We start from the raw sequence: 21,256 nt of genomic DNA, 5'->3' as shown, positions 1-21,256 counted from the left end.
CCACTGAGCTACCCACACTCCCACCTCCACTAAAACCCCCACACCCCTCCCACCCGCTAACATCCCCACACCCCTCCCACCCGCTAACATCCCCACACTCCTGCCAATCCACCCACACGTCCATAACCTTCCCTTCCACCATCATCCCTCCTACCCAAACCCCCCACCAACCCACCCACATCCCCAACCCCAGCTGCCTACACACACCACCCCTCCCTCCCACACCACCGTTCACCCACCCACCCATACTCCCCATCCCCACCTCCACCCAAATACCTATACACTCACCCATCACCACCCCTCCAACCACCCACCCCAGCTAACCACACTCCCACCCACTCAGCTTCCCACACCACCACCACCTACCCACACTCCCATCCACCCAGCCATCCCCACCCTCTTCTTTCCAGTTACTCACACCCCCATCCACCCAATCAACAATACCCCAACCCAGTTAACCAAACCCCTACCTACTCAGCTTCCCACACCACCATTCACCCAGCTACCTACACCCCCACCCACCCACATAACTACCCATACCCCCTATCCCCACCTCCACCCAAATACCTATACACCCACCCATCACCACCCCTCCAACCACCCACCTAGCTAACCACACTCCCACCCACTCAGCTACCCTTCCACCCACTCAGCTTCCTACACCCCCATCCACCCAGCTACTCCCATCCCCACCCACCCAGCTACCCCCACCCCCACCCCCACCCACCCAGCTACTGACACCCCCATCTACCTGCACCCCCTTCCAGCTACTCACACCCCCACCCACCCAACTAACCACACCCCAACCTGGCAAACCATACCTCTACCTGCTAAGCTTCCCACACCACCATCCACCCAGCTACCTACACCCCCACCCACCCAACTACCCACAGTCCTCCCATCCACCCACCAACCTACTAACACCTACACCCATCAGCTCCCCAGCCACAGCCCCCCACCCACTTAACTACCCACACCCCCAACCACTCAGCTACTACCCCACCCACCCAGCTTTCTACACCCCCACCTACCAACCCACACCTCCATCCCTACACCATCACCGACCAACCCAACTACCCACTACACGCCCCATCCCCCACACCCACTCACAACCCTCCCCACCTACTAACACCTCCACCCACCCATCCCCCACACCCACTCACAACCCTCCTCACCTACTAACACCTCCACCCACCCAGTTACATCCCCAGCCACTCACACCCCTTCCACACCCCCATCTAGCTACTGACACCCACACCACCAACCACCTGCACCCTACCCACTCAGCTCCCTACACCCCCAACCTTCCCACCCTCACCCACCCAACTACTCCCAACCTCACTGATCCACCCACCCATAGTAACTCATCCCCACTGATCCACCCACTCATACTAACTCATCCCCCCCCCCCACCCACCCACTTACCAACACCTCCATCCATCACCCACCTACACCCAAACAACCTGCCCATTTATCAACACACCCCCACCCAGCTATCCCACTGCTCACCTGCCCACACAGGGACCCACACCAGCTACCTACGCACCCACCTTCCGAGCCACACCCCCATTAACACCTGCACACCCCCACCCTGCCCACTCACCTACCCCCAGCCAAACCACCTAGCTACAAACATCCCCATCCAACTGGCTCCCCACACTCCTACCCCCACCCAGACACCTGCCCCACCCCTCTAAACAACCACCCACACCCCATCCAGCCAACTGCCCATACCCCTGCCCAACTAACCACACCATTACCCAGCTATCCCAACCCCCACTCCTCCACCAGCTACTCACCCACACCATTACCCACCCCACCCATCCTCCAACATCCACTCAGTTACCCACCCACACCATCACCCACCCAACTACCAACATCTCCCTCCACCCCCATCCACCTTCCCAACTACCCCCACCTTCACTTGCCAAGCTGCCTATACCCCCCACCTCCACCCACCAAGCTACCCACACCTTCACTCTCCCAGCTTCCTCCACCACCACCAACCACCCAGATCCCCTCGCCACCACCCACCCACAATACTCTCCATGCACATCCACAACCCTCCATCCATTTATAACAACACCTACTCACACCCATCCACACCCTCAACCAGACACTACCCCCCCCCAACACACACACACAAAACTACTCATACCCCCACCCACACCCCACTCATGTCCACCTACCCTTCCAACTACCCCCACCACCACCCACCCAACCCAACCCTTACCCCTCTCATCTACAAACCCCCACCAACTAATCCCCCCAGACCAACACCTCTACCCATTGCCCACCCACCCCCACCCCACACATACACACACTCTCTCTATTTTCCACCCCACCGAGCTACAAACACCCCATGCCTTTCAGCCACCCAAACACAAACCCCCACTTCTTCCAGCCACCCACACCCAAACATGCCCACCCCTTCTAGCCACCCACACACAACTACCAATCCACTCACCCCTATCCATCCCAGCTACTTACATACCCACCTACACAATCACATCTACTTACCCAAATACCACCAAGCTAGCCTACTTATGCCCAGACCAGCTCACTCCTGCTTTCACCCACACCCCTACCCACCCCACCCACTACCACACCCACTTCCACCTACACACACAAAACTATATCCACCTGCCCAAACCCACCCACCCCTCCCACCCACTAACCCCACCAAAACCACCCTCCCACTCCACCACCCTTCTATCCACATCCCCACCAACATAGCTACCTACACCCCCACCCACTCTCCCACAGCCACACCCCCACCCACCCACCTCCCCCTCCACACACCTACCCAGATCCCCCCACCCAACTATGTACACCTCCACCCACCCACCTATTCACACCCCCACTCCACGCAACTACAAACACCCATCCCCCCCCCACCCATCCTATCCCCACCCCCATCCACCTCCACACCCACCCCACCCAACTGCCCTTACCCTCACCCAGCTACTAACACACCCATCCACCTGTCCCAACATCCCCTCTCACCATATACCCCACCCACCACCACACTCACCTAACCCCACTACCACACAAACTTCCACCCACCCAACTAACTAACCATACCCATGTTCCTTCCACCCACAGCCACACCCCCATCAAAACCACCCACCAGTCTACCCCCACATCCACCTAGCTACCCACATCTGCATACCCATCTACATACACACCCACCCATCCTCATTCGATCTGCCCACCCCCTCCTGTGGCATCCACCCTCTCACAGCCACACCCCCATCCACCCAACAAACTATCCCCACATCCGCCCAGCTACCAACACGCCCACCCAACTACCTAAATGCCCATCCACCACCACCCCTTTTTTTCACCCACCCAGCTACCTACACACCCCTCCACCCACCCATCCCCACCATCACATCCATTCACCCACCCACCCACATCCACCCAACCCCCTCCCTCCCACACCAGCATCACATCCATTCACCCACCCACCCACATTCACAGCCCGATCCACCCAACCCCCTCCCTCCCCCACCACCATCCCCACACCCCCATTTGTTCCACCACTCACACACCCCCACCCACCAAACAACCCCCACATTTGCCCAGCTACCCACACCCACACCCCTTTCTTCCATTCCAAACTCGCCCACCCACCTGCAGCCTTCCCTCGTTCCTACACCACCTACCTGCTCTCCTCTCACTTCCACCTGCACCCCTCCATACCTCCCACACCCATCCACATCCCTTCCTCCCACCATCCTTCATGTGGCACCCACTCCCCACATCTAACCACCCACACCCCTCGCTCCCACCCACCCCCAACAAACACCTGTACATACCCACTCATCACCCACCATCTACCTACACACCCATCCACCACCACTGCCCAACCACACCCACCCACCCAACTAGCCACACCCACCCCTACCTACCCACCCTCACCCTCCCACCCCTCCTGCCCATTTACCCAAACCTACCTATACATCCAGCCTCAACCTCCCACCTCTTCTGCCAACCCATCCACACCCACAGTCCCATCCACCCACTCATTGCACCCACATCCCTCCCTCCCTCCTACACCCCAACTAACCCACCTACTCATACACCCACATGTGGCACCCACACCCCTCCTCCCCAACCATCCCTCCCTCCCACCCTTACCCCCATCATCACCCACCCAACTACCCCCACCCCTACTTGCCCACACATCCACATGCTTCCACCAACTACCCACATGCCATCCACCCACCCACACCCCTCCCTCCCACACCACAACCCCACCAAAACCACCCACCCCACACCTCTCCCTCCCAGTGCTCCCACACACCCACCCATCAGACTACCCCTACTTCCACCCAGCTACCCACACCCGCACCCACCTTCTCACAGCCACACCCCACCCACTATATCCACCCTTCCACAGCCACACCCACCCATCAGACTACCCCTATTTCCACCCAGCTACCCGCACCCACTGTACCCACCTTCTCACAGCCACACCCCACCCACTATATCCACCCTTCCACAGCCACCCCCCCACCCACCAGTCTACCCACACCTCCACCTACCCACACCTCCATCTGCCCACCCACCAAACTATCCCTGCATCCACCCAGCTACCCACACCTCCATCTGCCCACCCACCAAACTATCCCTGCATCCACCCAGCTACCCACACCCCCACCCATCCATCTACACTCCTTCCTCCCAACCCACCCACACTCCTTCCCCCCCTCCCTCCCAACCCACCTGCCCACCCACACTCCTTCCCTCCCTTCCCCTCCCTCTCACACACACACACAGCAATTATACTATAGATGAATGAAATATAGAGAGACAGTTCATCTACTGTAGGACCATCCCCCTCCACTACTGGCCAACATCCGGAGCTACCACGTATAACTGAATGGGCACTTACATTCATGCATCCAACACATGAAAAGTTTATATGATCATAGCATGGATATAGCCTATGTTAGAAATGATAGTAATTCCTCAGAATATTCACGCTTTCGAAGGCACACATACTTTCACCAAAAAAAAAAAAAAAAAAAAGTGTGTACACAACTCTTAATACTGTTACCAGATTCTTGTACTGAAGAGGTTTACTATGGCCATATCTAACCCTCCCTGGTCAGAGTCCTTGTTCAAAAAAAAAAAAAAAAAAAAAAAAAAAAAAAAAAAGACATCCCAAGACGTAGTGGGTTAGTAACAGCTGTTAAGCATGGAACTTGTATTTAACTATTTACACCCACAATGGCCATACCACTGAAACATTAGTTAAATGTTAACTCTTTAGCATTTTCCAAAAATTCAATGGTTAAGAGGGGGGGGGGGGGGAATGGGCATATGCTGTATATCTTAAGGTGTCAATTATGGATCCAGGAGAAATACTTTCATATGAAATGTCTGAAAGGGTTGACATGTTTTGCTATTTGTATCTGCAACATGAACTTGATAATGTACTGACTAATACTGTTTGGTAAATTTTGACCATAACATTTTTAAAGGAATTAAATTATTTCTCAACTGTAGATGAGGTTGAAAAACGTCAAAATGACAGTGCTGGAGAGCAGTGAGGTAGCTTGAAACTGCCACTGCTGGAAGCAGTGCCACTCTTGCCTCGCTGGGAACACCTTTCATGAGAGTCCGTGCCTAACAAAATACAAACATATCATTATATTCCATGTTATAACATAATGTACACATGAAAATACTGCTATAATCTGGGTAAGTACGAACCCATCTTTACCTTGCACTGTTCAAAAGTCCACCACTGCCCACAGAGATCAGTGAGGAAGTAAGGTGATGTCTTGAAATCTGGTCAAATAAGCTGTGAGAGTACATACTGTTTTTTGTCACTCAGTTATCAGGCAAATTTTATAAAAACAACTTGCAAATATTCAAATAGAAACATCACAGCCACTGGCCACAGCTGGTGAACCATGGGTCCCAGGTTCTGCACTTGGACTCTGGATTGTGCCCGTGTGTGGGGACTGTCTTTTTTCCCCTTTATTACCAGACTTATGACAATATGAAAAAAAAAAAAAATAGCAGTAAAAGCAACCCTATGGTCAAATCACAAGGAATGTGAGTAGTTTGAAGGGTAGAATGGGGGAAGTAGTAAAGACACTGAGCAGAAGGTGGGTCTGTTGCATATACGAAGTCAGGTATAGGAGAGGGTCAACTTGGAGGATTGCTGGGAGGGACTGTAGGTATTACGAAATCTGGCTAGAAAGTGTATATGGATATGATGGTGTGGGAGTGCTGGTTGAAGAGGAAAGAGTGCAAACTGCCATGAATGTAATGAGAGCGAATGAATGAATGAATTATAGCCGTGAAAATATTTTGTTCAACTCGTGACTTCAGTTTTATCAACGTATGTTCTATAGGCTGGCTTGGAAGGGGAAGACAGATTCTGGGATGACTTAATATGTGTGGTTTGGTTTGGGGAATGATTAGATTGTAGCTCTGAATGGGGATTTAAATGGTCATGTGGGTGATGCAGCTCAAGAATATGAAGAGATAACATGGTGGGGTGAGCATATAGTACAAGGAATGTAGAATGGGAAAGGATATTCAGATTTGGGGAGGCAGTGAACATGATTGTTTGCAACATGCACTTTAGGAAAAGAGAGAGTAGGCTGATTATGAGCCGGGGGGGTAATAGTAGCCAGACACTATTTCCTAATCAGAAGGGCTGGTAGGAGGCTGGCAAAGGTGTTCAGAGTTATAGGGAGTGAAGAGTGTGTGCAATGACACAAGAAACTGATAATTATGTAATATGGCACTGAAGGAGCAGGTGGAACAGAAGTGGACCTACACACCCAGGAAAATAGCGGAATGTAGTGGTGGTTGAACAGGGAACTGGTGACAGAATGAACAATACAGAGCTCTCAGGCACAATCTCTTGAATTACAGATTCAATGTGTGGATAAACAAGGTTTCCTCCTAGACATAAGGTAACATGGTGGTGGCATGAGGATGTAGAAGCTGCAGTTAAGGAGAAAAGAAAACTTTTCTGAGAAGGGAAAATGGGTGGTAAACAGAAAGGAAATTTGGCTGCCAAGCCAAGGAGGTATACAGGGCAAAAACTGAGTCTCGGAGACTTTTATTGAATTACCTAAATAGTGCTGAAAGGAAGAATAAGGTATTTAAGGTGGCAAATCACATGAAGAGGGAAAAAGGGATATCACAGGTATGCAATGTGTGAAGAATGAAGGAAAGGTACTGGTGGATGGTAAGCATATACAAGACGCCTGGAGAGAGCATTGTAACAGGTTGCTGAATGAGGAGTCTAACTGGAACAGGGAAGGTTTGAAGTCAGCGGATACAGTGTTTGGCCCCTGGCCTTTTATTGCTGCTGCTACTGTGAACACGGCAATAAGCAAGATGCAGGTAAGAAAGGTGACAGGTGTGTCTGGGCTGAAGGCCTCAGGAGATAGTGGGCTAGTTACTGGTTTGATAAATTCAATTATATACGAATGTATTGTCGCAGATGACTGGCTGAAGAGTGTGATAATAAATGTGTATAAGGAGAAGGGTGATGCCCTGGAATAAGTAAATTACAGAGGCAAAAATTTTTTTAACCACATAGTGAAGGTAGTGGAAAGAGTCCCAGAAGGTATGGCAAGGGAGAGAGTGAATACTGATGAGATGCAATTTGGGTTTATGCCAGGTAAAGAGACCACTGACGCAACATTCACTATCTGACAGCTTCAGGAAAAATAAATGGGAAAGAAAAGATAGTTGTGTTTTGTTTTTGTAGATTTGGTGAGAGCCATTGACAGTCCCTGAGGTGGTGGTGGGGTGGTCAATGAGAAAGCTTGGGTTCATGAAGTGCCTGTTTAGAGTGGTTATGGCTATGTACTGGATGTGGGTGTTTGCACCCAAGCAAGAGTGAATGGAAGTTTGAGTAATGAGTTTTCTGTGAATGTTGGCATACATGAAGGGTCAGTACTGAGCCCCCTGTTGCTTGGCCACAATGCTTGAAACTATCTCATGTGACCTAAGAAATGGACTCCCATGGGATATACTGTATGCTAATGACCTGGTGTTGATTGCAGAGAACGAAAGGGACGCTGGGAAAGATTTAGGAAGTGGAGAGACAGAATGGGGCACAAGAGGCTGACAATAAATGAGGATAAAACATGAGATGATATCTAAGACTGGTGGTGGTACAGGCATATCCAAAGATCCAGTGCATCGTTAACCAACAATTCGCTAGACCGAACAGAAGAAATAGGGGAACATTCCCACAACCCGAATGACCGTTGTTTTGCTAGTCTGACCACTCGACCCCTTCCTAAGTTTAAAATGAGCACATCTGAATGCATATGTGGTGCTGCACGAGGCTCTCCTGGTCCTCCCTCCATCTCCCGGCCCGCCTAGTCCAATCTCCATCCCCTGCCACACTCAGCACTGCCAAGCATGTCTCCCTCTCTATCCCTCCACCCTCCCCCACCCTCGCTTGTTTCCTGTTCTTACCTAATTGTACCTTTACAGGAATGAGTCAAGCTCGTACTGTCCCGTGTCTTAAACCATATTTATCGTACATATCCTTAAATTTGAGAATTGTTTTGGCACACACTATTTCATTCGGTAGTGCATTCCATTGATCAATTGCTCTGTCTGGGAAACTGAATTTCCTTACGTCTTTATCACCTCTCTTCTTATGCAGTTTTTTGCAGTGTCCTCTTGCTGATGCTTCTCCATATGTTAAGTAATCATTTATGTCTATTTTCACCTTTCCTGATATGCACTTATATAGCATTATCATGTCACCTCTTTTCCTTCTCTCCTGTAGTGTTGGTAGATTCAGTTTATTTAGTCTTTCTTCGTAGCTTAGGTCCCTTAAGCTTGGTATCCATCTTGTAGCGGCCCTTTGAACTTTTTCAATCTTGTCTATATGCTTTTTGAGATGAGGATTCCAGACTACTGATGCATATTCCAGGGTTGGCTCTAATGAATGATGTTATTACCCTTCTTAGCATGTCTTCATTTATGTATGTGAATGCTATTCTCATATTTGCAAGCAGTGTATACATGTTCCGTACCTTCTCGCTGATGTGGTCAGCCGGAGATAGTCTGTTATTGATAATCACACCTAGGTCTTTCTCTCTTTCTGATGTGCATAGGGTTTTATTTCCTAACTTATAATCCCAATCCGGTCTTTTTCCACTTTTACCAAACTTGATTACATGACACTTGTCCCCATTGACTTCCATTTGCCATGTACTACTCCATTCATGAAATTTATTTAATTCTTCTTGTAGCTCCCTACAAGAGTCTGTGCTAGCAATTCTCCTTTGTATTTTTGCATCATCTGCAAACATATTCAGATAACTCTCATTTCCAGTGTTACTGTTTATATCATTTATATACACTAAAAACATGATTGGTGCCAGCACTGAACCCTGTGGTACTCCACTAGTCACTTCTTTCCATGACGAGTAGTTTCCTCTTAGTACTGTCCTCATTTCTCTTTTTATGAGAAAATCTTGCATCCAACAAAACAGTCTGCCTCGAATTCCTCCTTGATGGTACAGTTTCCATAAAAGTCTTTGGTGTGGTACTGTGTCAAAAGCTTTCTTGAAATCTAAATAGATACTGTCCACCCATCCTTCCCTTTCCTGTATTGTGTTTGTTACTCTGTCATAGTAGCTCAACAGATTAGTAACACATGATTTTCCTTTTCTGAAACCAAACTGCCTTTCTGTTATCATACTGTGTTCTTCTAGATGATTTACCCAAGCTTTTCTTATAAGTTTTTCTAATACCTTGCTTACAACACTGGTCAGTGATACTGGTCGGTAGTTGAGAGGATTTTGTCTATTTCCTTTCTTGAATAAGGGGACAATATTTGCTTTTTTTCCAAATATCAGGTAGTTTTCCTTGACTCAAGGATTTCTTGAAAATTAAAAATAATGGTTTACTTAACTCCTTTGCACATTCTCGTAATACCCAACATGAAATTTCATCAGGACCACTTGCTTTTCCTCTGTCTAATCTACTTAACTCCTCCTGTATTACTTTTTCTGCTATTTGTATATCTGGTAGTATGTGTGGACATGCGTGTTCCACATAGTCCCTCTCAAAATTTTTTTCTTCTGTAAAAATTCTTATTTAGTGCTTCACAAATATCTTTCTCTTGTGTATAAGTGATTCCCTCGTCCGTAATGGATTGTATTATATCTTTTACTTTGGTTTTGCTTCTGATATAGCTGTAAAACAGCTTTGGTTGATCACTACTTTTATTTATTATATCCTCCTCAAACTGTTTTTGGGCTTCCCTCCTTATTCTTGCATAGGCGTTTCTTGCCTGTTTGTAATTATTATACGCCCTTTCACTATTGTGTCTTCTGTATCTATTCCACAACAAATCTCTTCTTTCTTTTGATTTTTTACATTCTGTATTGAACCATTTCTGTATTTTCTTATCTGCTTCTTTGTGCTGTGGGATGTACTTCTGGACTCCTATTTCATAAAATTCACAAAATTTTTTATATACAGCATTTGAATCTTGTTCTCTAAGCTCATTTTCCTAATCAACTTCTAAGAAATACTTCTTTAGGTCTTGATAATTTCCCTTTTTATAGTTTAGGCTCTTTTTGTAACTGTCATTGCTGTTTACTATGTCATATGCTATCCTGAAGCTATAATTTAGTACTGCATGATCACTTTTACCGAGTGGAGGGTGATATATTAAACTGTCAATATCATTTTCTTGCCTAGTAAATATTAGATCTAGCACTGAAGGTACATCAAGTCCTCTTTTTCTGGTGGTTTCCCTCACATGTTGCATTAAGAAAAACTCTTGTACGAGATCCAGGAGCTTTTGGTCCCAACAGCTTTCTTGGCTATTTATATCTAGAGTATTCCAATTTATATTTGTATTGAAGTCCCCTTAGTATAATTCTTTCCGATTTCTCTTCCATTTTATGTAGCAATGATCTTATACTTTGAATTGTGCTCTCTGCCAGGTCCTCATATTCGTCTCTTTCCCATGTGTTTGATCTGGGTGGCATGTACAAATTGGCTACAATTACTTTACCTTCAGAAGTGTCGATCTCTACTCCAATCAGTTCTACTTGTGATGGTATACTGTATCTAGTTTTATTTCCTTGACTTTTAGATTTTTCTTAGTTAATATTATAATTCCTCCTCCTTTTTTTAAATTTCTGTCTCTTCTCCATATATTGTATTCCTCTAAGTTTAGTATGTCGTTGGATATCCTTGGTGTTAATTTTGTCTCAGTTAGGCATATTATTTGTGGTTCATTTTCTCTGACATAATCATTCATCTCTATTAATTTAGATACCATTCCATCCACATTTGAGTACATCAACTTTATTATCTTGTTTGTATACTTGTCATGACATGGTTCTACTACCTTCCTCCTTTTTCTTCCATCCTGTTTGTGTACCACTTTCGTACCTGCAATCCTATTACTTTGTAAAAAAAAAAAATTCTTCTTCTCCTCTTCTGATCTTCCCTCATTTTTTTTTTTTTTTTTTTGCTTCCTCCCTTTTCTCTTTCAGTAATTCCAGTTCCTCTTGTGTTAGGCATCATTTTATCCATACATTTTTGAACTCCTCTTTTTCCATAAGATTCTTTGCATTTTTTAGTATCTCTTCCACAGTGTTTACACTCTGGAAAGTCACCATTAGAGGTCTTGTCTTGCTTTTCTCGTATTTCCCTAACCTTTTGTGTTCCTCTATGTCTTTACTACAGATTTCCTCTGATACTTCTTTCAGTAAGCTCAGTACATTTGCCATCTCCTTTTTGTCTCTAGTGATCTTGTTTTTAACTTCTTCCTCTTCTATACCAGTGATTACTATTGATTTGTTTATCTCTACTGAATCTCTGACTAATTTTGAATTGTTTTGGATTATTCTTTTCACTTCCTTTTTAATGCTTTTTTCCTCCACCCTTGTTTCTAAGTCTTTCTTTACTTTCACCATTCCAGCATACGTGGTTTCTACATCATTTTTGTAGCTTTGCACAGCTTCATTCACCTGTGTTATCTTCTCAATATCACTGCTCTGGTCCATAAGACTGCTTGCTTGCCTAATTGTCTCTGTGTCATTTTTCAACTCTTCCATAACACTCTCGTGACTGACTACTGTACTTGCCATTTCACTCACTTTCTTCTTAAGCGTACTCAATTCCACTGTTAGTTCACTGATGGTTGTGTCTTTCTTATTGGCCTCCCTTCCTAGTTTTTCTATCTCTTCCTTTGCAAGTGCATTTGCTTCTTTATTTCACCAATTTCATTTTTGAAAGCCATTTCTAGTTTGTGTACACGTTCAACCAGTCTATTGTGAGTCTCCACTTCAACCAGTTCTTGGTAGAAATCATCATTTTGCTTTTTACTTTTATCCCTTTTCTTTTCGAAATTTGTTTTACTGAAGTATGTATCCATTTTGTAATACTAAATGAACAGAGTATGTACACTTTCCCCATGTTGCTGTAGTCTAAACAAATCCAGCTGACTCAGCGCATTTTTTTTCCTCGTGGTTATTCGTTCTGTTTGAACTAGTCTTGTTTAAACTTATTACTTCTTTTCCTTTTAATAATGAAAATCATTTAGTCTAACCTGGTACAGAGCTTGACTCATTCAAAGATACTAATTTAGGTAATGCCACTGGCTGTGTTGGTTGGTACGGAGGGCCGATGACGAACGTCTACCTCCGATGACTCCCTGTGTGTGTGTGTGTGTGTGTGAGACAGAGAGAGAGAGATGGGGAGGGGGGGGGGTCTAGGGCAGTTTGGCTTTCTGTCTCCCTCCCCAACCTCTGACTGTCTCACTCATCCCCATGCCCTCCCCCACCCCTGCTAGGCACACTGCCAGCTGCCTGTTAGTTGTCCTGAAGCACCTCAACACTGCACGTCTCATCACCTTATCTTTCTGCATTTTATGATGTCTCAATTTTTAGCAATAGTATTGTTTATGAGAAAAATAACATTACCCATGGTGTTTCTGTGTCAGCCTCTATTAATTAGGGTACATGAGAGTTTGGATTTGGGCCTGGAATACATATCTGGCTTTTCTTCTGTATCTTATGGGTAAAATTGCCTCAATATCCGACATACTCGCAGACCAAACACTCCCAATGGTTCGCAACACTGCCGGATATCGGGGTAGGCCTGTATTGTCAAAGCACAGGGAGTGTGGTCATGTGCAGTGTGACAAAAGGGTGTGAGAAGTAACTCCGTCTTGTGCAGTGTTTGTGACAAGTAGGGGCAAAAGAGAAGTGATAATATTAGAAGTAGACTGAGAAATAATGCTCATTCCGTGTGTGCAGTTGTCACAGACAGCATGAAGAATTGTCTATCTATCTATTGCAAAGACTCCTTAATCCCGTACAGGGTGGCCACAAGCAAATCGCCTCCACGTCACCCTGTCCCCCACCATTTCACTGCCCTGCTCCCAACTCACACACTCCTCTCTCATATACCTCTCCACTCCATCCCTCCATCTCATCCTTGGCCTCCCCCTCCCTCTCCCCTCCTCCACCTCACTCACATACATTCTCCTCGTCAGTCTCTCACCCTCCATCCTCTCCACACGGCCAAACCACCTCAGTGTGTTCCTCCTAATGCTTCCTATCACATCCACATCCACACCACAATGCTCCTTTATATCCTCATTCGTCAGCCAGTCTCTCCATGTGACTCCACAGGCTCCTCTTAAATAACTCATTTCCACTGCTCTCACTCCTGACTTGTGTCCTTCCAACAACGTACAAGCTTCACTTCCATGCTCACTTCCCTGTTTCTTATCACTGCTTTCAAGGAACCAGCAACCTTTCTTCCTTGTTGTACTCTTTCAAGCACTTCACCCTCCAAACTTCCATCCTTACTCATCACACTCCCCAAGTACTTAAACGTACTCACATTTTCGATTTCCTCACCATCCAATCTCACTGGACATTCACTGACTTCACCTCTCTCAAGGACCATCACTTTACTCTTCCCTATATTCACCTTTAGATTAAGTTTCTTACACACTCTGCCAAACTCATCCACCAAGTCTTGCAGCTCCCCTTCGTCTTAACAACACAGTATCACCTGCAAACAACAGTACAGGGAGTTTCCAAACACTACCCTCTCTCACTTGGGCCACTCCCAACATTCACTGCCCTACCTTGTGCCTCTTTTATTACCCCATCCATGTACAGATTGAACAACCATGGAGACATGACACATCCCTGTTTCAACCCAACCTTCAAAGAGAAAAATTCACTCAGTTCACCATCCACACACACTGCAGCCTTAGCACCATCATACATACTCTTCACAGCATTCAACAACTTCCCAAAAGTTGATCTTGCTGGAGAGTCATTTGATTTTGTGGAGGAGTTTGTTACTTGGGGGACATGTTATGTGGTGGAGATGAGGCTGGAGCTAGCTCTGCGGCTTGGGCAGGGAGTGGGTGGAGGAAGATCTGGGAGCTGTTGCCTCTTAACAGTGAAAGGGCTCTCCCTCCGTACCATGGGATCTTTGTATGCGGCAAATGTTTGAAGTCTAATGAAGTATGGTTGTGAGACCTGGGCAATAAAGGAAGGGAGTATTCACAAGTTCAAACAGACAGAAATGACAATGATTATATGGATGTAAAGTGCATCCTTGAATTCAAGGCCTGGAGGGATTTGAACTACAACTCAAGACTTGAATACTGGGACTGGAATGTATTGGTGTTGTGATGAGGAGGAGTAGCCTGAGATGGTTCGGGCAAGTTGAGAGGATGAAGGATTACAATTGGGATGAGAAGTGAGAAGTGTGAATGTCGGGGGTTGGGTTGGGGGGGTGGGGAACTGGGGCAAGGTTATAGTGTGACCTCAAGGAATAAGGGACTGAACAGGGAGGCTACCAGAGATCAAGCTGTGTGGAAAGCCATCATTAGGTGACCAAGGCTGACGCATGCAGGCATGTTGGAGCCTTTATTAACAATATGAGTCCACTGAAATAATTCTGATCTCTCAACACCACAGACAAAGGACAGGCACCACTGAAGTGCTTAGCCACAGTGATCATCTTCGTAACTCAGGACACCAATCCTGTGATGTGTTATTCACCCACTGAAGTGAGATACAAGGTCACCTCATTTTCCAGGTTACCACAGTTACCTCCCCTAGGTGATGCCATAGGTACTTATTTTACCTAACAACCCACTGTGGGTGCATAGACACCTGAACTGAAAGTTGCCAGTTACCCATCCCAGGATCTGAACCCTAACACCAGTGGGCCAGCAGCTTTGTGACACAAACTACTGGGATATTGTGGAAGTATGGCAGGTGAATAAGTCATCCTATCACTTGTCAGGAAAGTCTACAGTACAGTACTGATAATCAATCTTTGTTCTGAACTAAGTCTGTATGCATTCAAACACATTATATAATCTGGCAAGAAGGTGTGAGCTACAGATAAGGTAGGAAGATGGGAGAAAAGCATGTGAAGTGGAAGCGATACATTTGTGGTCATCCCATATAGGATTATGGCATCTGGTGAATGACCAAGACAGAAAATGGCATGCAGCTTCCTGTACAGCCATTAAAATCTTACTTGGCTACAAATACTTTCTGCCTTCATCAACAAATTACAGTAAATGGTACAAGCTAGGGTAGAGATTTTTCTTCAATAAGGAGAACATAAAAGTGACTTACATGTTTGAGGTGTTGGTGAGCAAGGCTAGCTGTTTCAAAAACAACATCCTTTACTGGTTGCTCACGGCTTCCTCGTATGATGTCCTCCTGGGAAACTCCATGCTGCATCTGTAGTTATCCACTGGTTAGGACACAACCCTGAGTCATGCCGCGGTTAGCCCTTGAGTCGTGTATGTGTGACAGGGCCTTTAGACAGTAAATATTATATGCTTTGATGATAACTGTGATACTGATAAATCACGTGTTTACATTCAAGCTGTTCAAGGAAACACGCACTGAAAATGTAATGGAATTTCTAAATAAATGTTGGAAAATAAGAGGGAAGAAAATAAAGGAGCTTAGCAACCAGAACAGTAACAAAACGACATAACAAGGGGCATTGAAAAGGCTATCCCAATCACATCATTGATCAATAAATCATGTGTTTACATTCTGGTTGTTAAAGGGAAAACACTTTGAAAATACAAAGGAATTTCTAAATAAATATTGGAAAATAAGAGAGAAGAAAATAAAGGGACTCAGCAACCAAAACAGTAACTAAAATAACATAAAGAAGGGCTTTTGAAAAGGTATCCTGATCACATCATCGATCAATAAATTATGCATTTAGATTCAGACTGTTCAGGGAAAATGCTTTGAAAATATTGTACAATGGAATTTCTAAATGAATGTTGGAAAATAAGAGAGAAGAAAATAAAGGTGCTCTGCAACCAGAACAGTAACAAAAACGACATAAAGAAGGGCTATTGAAAAGGCCATCCTGATCACATTCCCCATCAGGGGAATTCCCCCAAAAAACATCAACGATTCTCCGTCACAATAATTTGCACCTCAGACGATTCGGCGTCATTCATACATTATTATTATGCATAACAGATGTTTATTTATTTGTCCCAGGACCATCTGATGGTGGGACTGTAAACAATGCTCCTGCTTCTTCTCTACCAAGTCTGAACACAAGTCGGTGATCGCCTTCTCCAGTGACCTTGTCTGGGTACAAGCGAGACGGGCACTGGTTTTAGGCTTAGGTTAACTTCTTTTACAACTGTTAAGCCATTTAGTTTGGCTTGAAACTCTTTTTTGGACTCATTTGGGTGGGTTTTGGACTTGGTTGGAGGGGGGGGGGGAAACCAAGGCTCAAAAATGCATTCTTATACATGTTAAATCTACCCCTAGATATGATACCTTGCCTAGTGATGTGTTTTTATTTAACCAATTGCATTGTTAAACCAGGGTATGCCTGTATTAGGCACATGTTGCAATTTGAGAATTCCGTGAGTTAGAAATAGCTAATCTCATGGGAAAAATTACTAATGGGTCTGTCACCTCAGAAAATTTGCCCCTTTTACTCCCAAACCTACCTCAAACTGGTCACAATGAACACTATAAACCTTCATGCTTGGCTTATAGCAAGGGCTGTGCTTGAATATGATTGGTTTAGTAACTGCCATGCTTGACTACGATTGGTTTATGCCCAGCTAAACATGCGGACTTGAGGTAATGGTAGCGTGTATTACATGAGGCATTGGAAAGGTGTCACTTTTGATGGCTGCATCCGCAAATTTCATGTAATTTCCATGATTTACTGATGTTCCAAACTTGCATGATGTTGCCAGTTGTGAATCTGCTGGTAAGAAACGTGCAATTTAGGAGATTTCACTGTATGCACTGGTCGACCACCAATGTGCACATATGTTCGCGGCTACAGTCATGCCAAAATGATGAATGTATCTTCTATACACATATTTTTCATTACGTTTTTATCACGATTACATAAAATCAAGTTTTCATAAAAAGAGCTTACATAAACAGGAGATTATCTGTAACTGCAGTGCATGACTACAGTACACACTTATGTAAACATCATGGATTATGATTAACATGCCAGCTTTATGACCATCTACCTCTACAAATACATTTATTACTTACACAATGCATGGATACTGTATACTCTATGTTGGGAGGGTAAAAAATTTTAGGCATACATTACTTATAAATTAGTTAACTAGTGGAGCACGCACCACAGCTCTTGTCATTTTTATAGCATAGGATGAGCCACACCTCAAGCTGTGCCCACATGACAGATGCACTTCAAGAAAAACAGGCATTGCTCTCACAGTATCAGCTTTTATCTCATAACTGCAAACTTCATGAGGATGAGCTAAGTTTAGCATATGAACAATGGAATCTTGCATCTATCTATCCATCCATCTACTGCCAGATGCCTTAATCCCGTAAGGGGTGGTCACAAACAAATCGCCTCCATGTCGCCCTGTCCCCCGCCATTTCACTGCCCAGCTCCCAGCTCACACCCCTCTCTCTCTTATACCTCTCCACTCCATCTCATCCTTGGCCTCCCCCTCCCTCTCCCCCCCTCCACCTTACTCACATACACTCTCCTAGTTAGTCTCTCACTCCATCCTCTCCACATGGCCAAACCACCTCAATGTGTTTCTCCTACCATTTCCTATCACATCCACATCCACTCCACAACGATCCTTCACTTCCTCATTTGTCAGTTTGTCTCTCCATGTGACTCCACAGGCTCCTCTCATATAACTCATTTCCACTGCTCTCATTCTTGACTTCTGTCCCTCCAACAACGTCCAAACATCACTTCCATAAGTTAAAGTTGGTATCACAATACTGTACTGTCATGTAGTAACTTTTTCACTTCTATGCCCACTTCCCTGTTTCTTATCACTGCTTTCAAGGAACCAGCAACCCCTCTTTCTTGTTGCATCCTTTCAAGTACTTCACCCTCTAAACTTCCATCCTTACTCATCACACTACCCAAGTACTTAAAAGTACTCACATTTTCCATTTCCTCCTCATCTAGCCTCTGTACATTCACTGACTTTACCTCTCTCGAAGAACATAACTTTACCCTTCCCCACATTCACCTTTAGATTCCGTTTCTCACATACTCTCCCAAACTCGTCCACCAAGCCTAGCATAAATGGGTGGAAATCCCTCAATATAACCCGTTCACATGCTAACAAGGAAATGTCAGTAGCCATTGGGTGGCACATATACATTTTTTGGACTTTATATTTGCACACCAGTACAGTAATGGGTGCCCAAAAGTGGTTCAGTATAAGAAGGTGGCAAGACTGAAGAGTTGCCATCATGGGAGGACTATTTTATTGTCTATTATTTTCGTCACATATGAGAAGTATGTCAAGGCATGCGGTATGAGATGTTTTGCTGCCGTGGCAGCTTACCTTGATCTGATGGAGGCAATGTCTGATGACTAAGATTATGTTGCCAAACGAAAGTGAGTGTGAAAATGAAAGTGCTACTATTGGGGGGGGGGGGGGGGGAGATTTATCATTATGCTGAATGGCATACATCTTGCAGTGAAGGAGCTCCAGCACCAAAGGTTTTACAGCTCACCACATAGGTAATTATTATTTTTTTACATCATGTTAAACATCATTTTACTCATGAAATTATGGTCTATTTTTTGGTGTGGAATATTTTATCAAAACAATCTTTATATATCTCAAAACCCTCGTGTGTGGGACATCCAGCCCAAAAAATACACCCGAAATGAAAGGGTTAATGGAGTGTTCATATTGCACTAAAACACATCTCCAGTGCCTAGATGAACGACTGTGCACAGTAGCAACTTTTATCTATCTATCTATCTATTGCCAGACGCCTCTATCACATTTGGGGTGGCCACAAACAAATCGCCTCCAAATCGCCCTGTCCCCCGCCATTTCACTGCCCTGCTCCCAACTCACACCCCCCTCTCTCATATACCTCTCCACCCCATCCCTCCATCTCATCCTCGGCCTCCCCCTCCCTCTTCCTCCCTCCACCTCACTCACATACACTCTCTTCGTCAGTCTTTCACCCTCCATCCTCTCCACATGGCCAAACCACCCCAGTGTGTTCCTCATAATGCTTCCTATCACATCCACATCAACACCACAACGCTCCTTTATATCCTCATTCGTCAGCCTGTCTCTCCATGTGACTCCACAGGCTCCTCTTAGATAACTCATTTCCACTGCTCTTACTCTTGACTTGTGTCCTTCCAACATCCAAGCTTCACTTCCATACGTTAGAGTTGGTATCACAATACTGTCATGTAGTAACTTTTTCACTTCCATGCTCACTTCCCTGTTTCTTATCACTGCTTTCAAAGAAACTTTTATACAGTATGTAAAACACTCACCAATATGTCTCGAGGAATACATACGACTCTTTTGCTGGCATGGTGTGGGATCCCTCGTATCAACCGAGTGATACCCTCTGCCTTCCCCAGGTGGCTTGCTGCATGATCAGCATTAATATTTTCAATACCTGTAAAAACATGCATTTTTAATCCTGGTTCAGTTTTATGAGCATTAGCAATTCTAAGTAATTCTTCATGTGAATAACTTTTGTTTAGTTCCAAATTAAGAGTAATACTCAAGCTGACAATAAGAAGGTATAGTACTTTATCATCATATTCCCACTATTACCGTATACATCAGGTTAGTTGTTGAGTGACTGCAGTCTGCCTGGCCAGGCAGACCCGTCATATACAGACAAGCAACCTGCCTGGCCAGGCAGACCCACCAAATACAGACAAGCAGCCACCCTGCAGGGTTGTCCCATGCAGTGAACCAATGTTCCAGGATCCAGAAACAGGTGAGAGAAAACAAACCAGGGCAATTATGAACAGTGCCCAACAAAAATGGACCTTCACACACTCATTCAAGCACTGACAATTTAGACCTCCTGGCACACATTTAAGCATTCACAAATCTTGGTTCCAATCCTCATGCCTTCCCACCTATATTAATGTGCTTCAGCTGATTAAAGTTGCTCATGCAAAACATGAGGTGCAAAGCCATTGTATCAACAGCCAAAATATTAAAAGTGTTCAGCTTTTCTCAACTTCATTCATCCACACGTCTTTTGTTAATTCTTTTGCCTTCTTATCTTCCACACCTTTTTTCATACATTCTGTAAATCAAGCCATCTTCTTTGCCTTCCATCTCATCCTACCTTTAAACTCTTTCATGTATCCTTTTCATGAACCTAGTCATATCCATTCTTACTATGTAACCACAGCATCAATGGAAACACTCTTCTACTCTTTGAGCAACAGACTTCCCTATTCCCCATCTTTCATGGATCTATACATCTTTAATCCTACCCAATCTCCAAAACCCCATATACATTCCTCAGCATTCCCACTTCTACTGCTTTCACACTGGATTTCACATATTAATGCCATACCAATATTTCACACATGTAATGTGGCATACCATCATCCAGCCACCGTTCTGTTTCCTGTCCCAACAAAACTTTCGCAGTACCTGTCACTTTTCTTCCTAGTACAATGCCACTCTTCTTTCCACTTCCAGTTACCACTTCTTTACACTCTGTTAGTGCATAGCGGTACATATATGCCTCTTCCATCACTTTACAACTTACTCCAGTCACCAACACACCATATTGCGATCTACACCCATCACTTTACTCCAACCTATTTTCCCTTTCAGACATAACTGCTCACACAATGATAATCATCTGAACCATTGTTAAAATGTCCCATTAACAGTTAGCAGGCAGAACCAAATCATGTGCAGACATTCCATGTGAAA

General features: G+C 45.0%; 1 protein-coding gene across 1 annotated transcript in view; it reads right to left on the bottom strand.

Annotated features, from left to right (window-relative positions):
• Window positions 1–5,406: 5,406 nt before the first annotated feature.
• sicily (NADH dehydrogenase (ubiquinone) complex I, assembly factor 6 homolog sicily) overlaps window positions 5,407–21,256 on the bottom strand; it is a 78,501-nt gene continuing 62,651 nt past the window's right edge. Inside the window, exons 5-7 of the mRNA XM_080286104.1 lie at window positions 19,837–19,964; window positions 15,651–15,758; window positions 5,407–5,637 (exon numbers count right to left, since the gene is read on the bottom strand). Coding sequence (XP_080142230.1) covers window positions 5,452–5,637; window positions 15,651–15,758; window positions 19,837–19,964 — 422 coding nt within the window. The 3' untranslated portion in view covers window positions 5,407–5,451. The remainder of the gene's footprint in view (window positions 5,638–15,650; window positions 15,759–19,836; window positions 19,965–21,256) is intronic.

The sequence above is a fragment of the Coenobita brevimanus genome, chromosome 110 (genome assembly GCF_032717465.1).
Source record: "Coenobita brevimanus isolate Jiangsu-jjx chromosome 110, ASM3271746v2, whole genome shotgun sequence".
Classification (NCBI taxonomy): Eukaryota; Metazoa; Arthropoda; class Malacostraca; order Decapoda; family Coenobitidae; genus Coenobita; species Coenobita brevimanus.
This window is presented reverse-complemented; position numbering and strand designations above follow the sequence as displayed.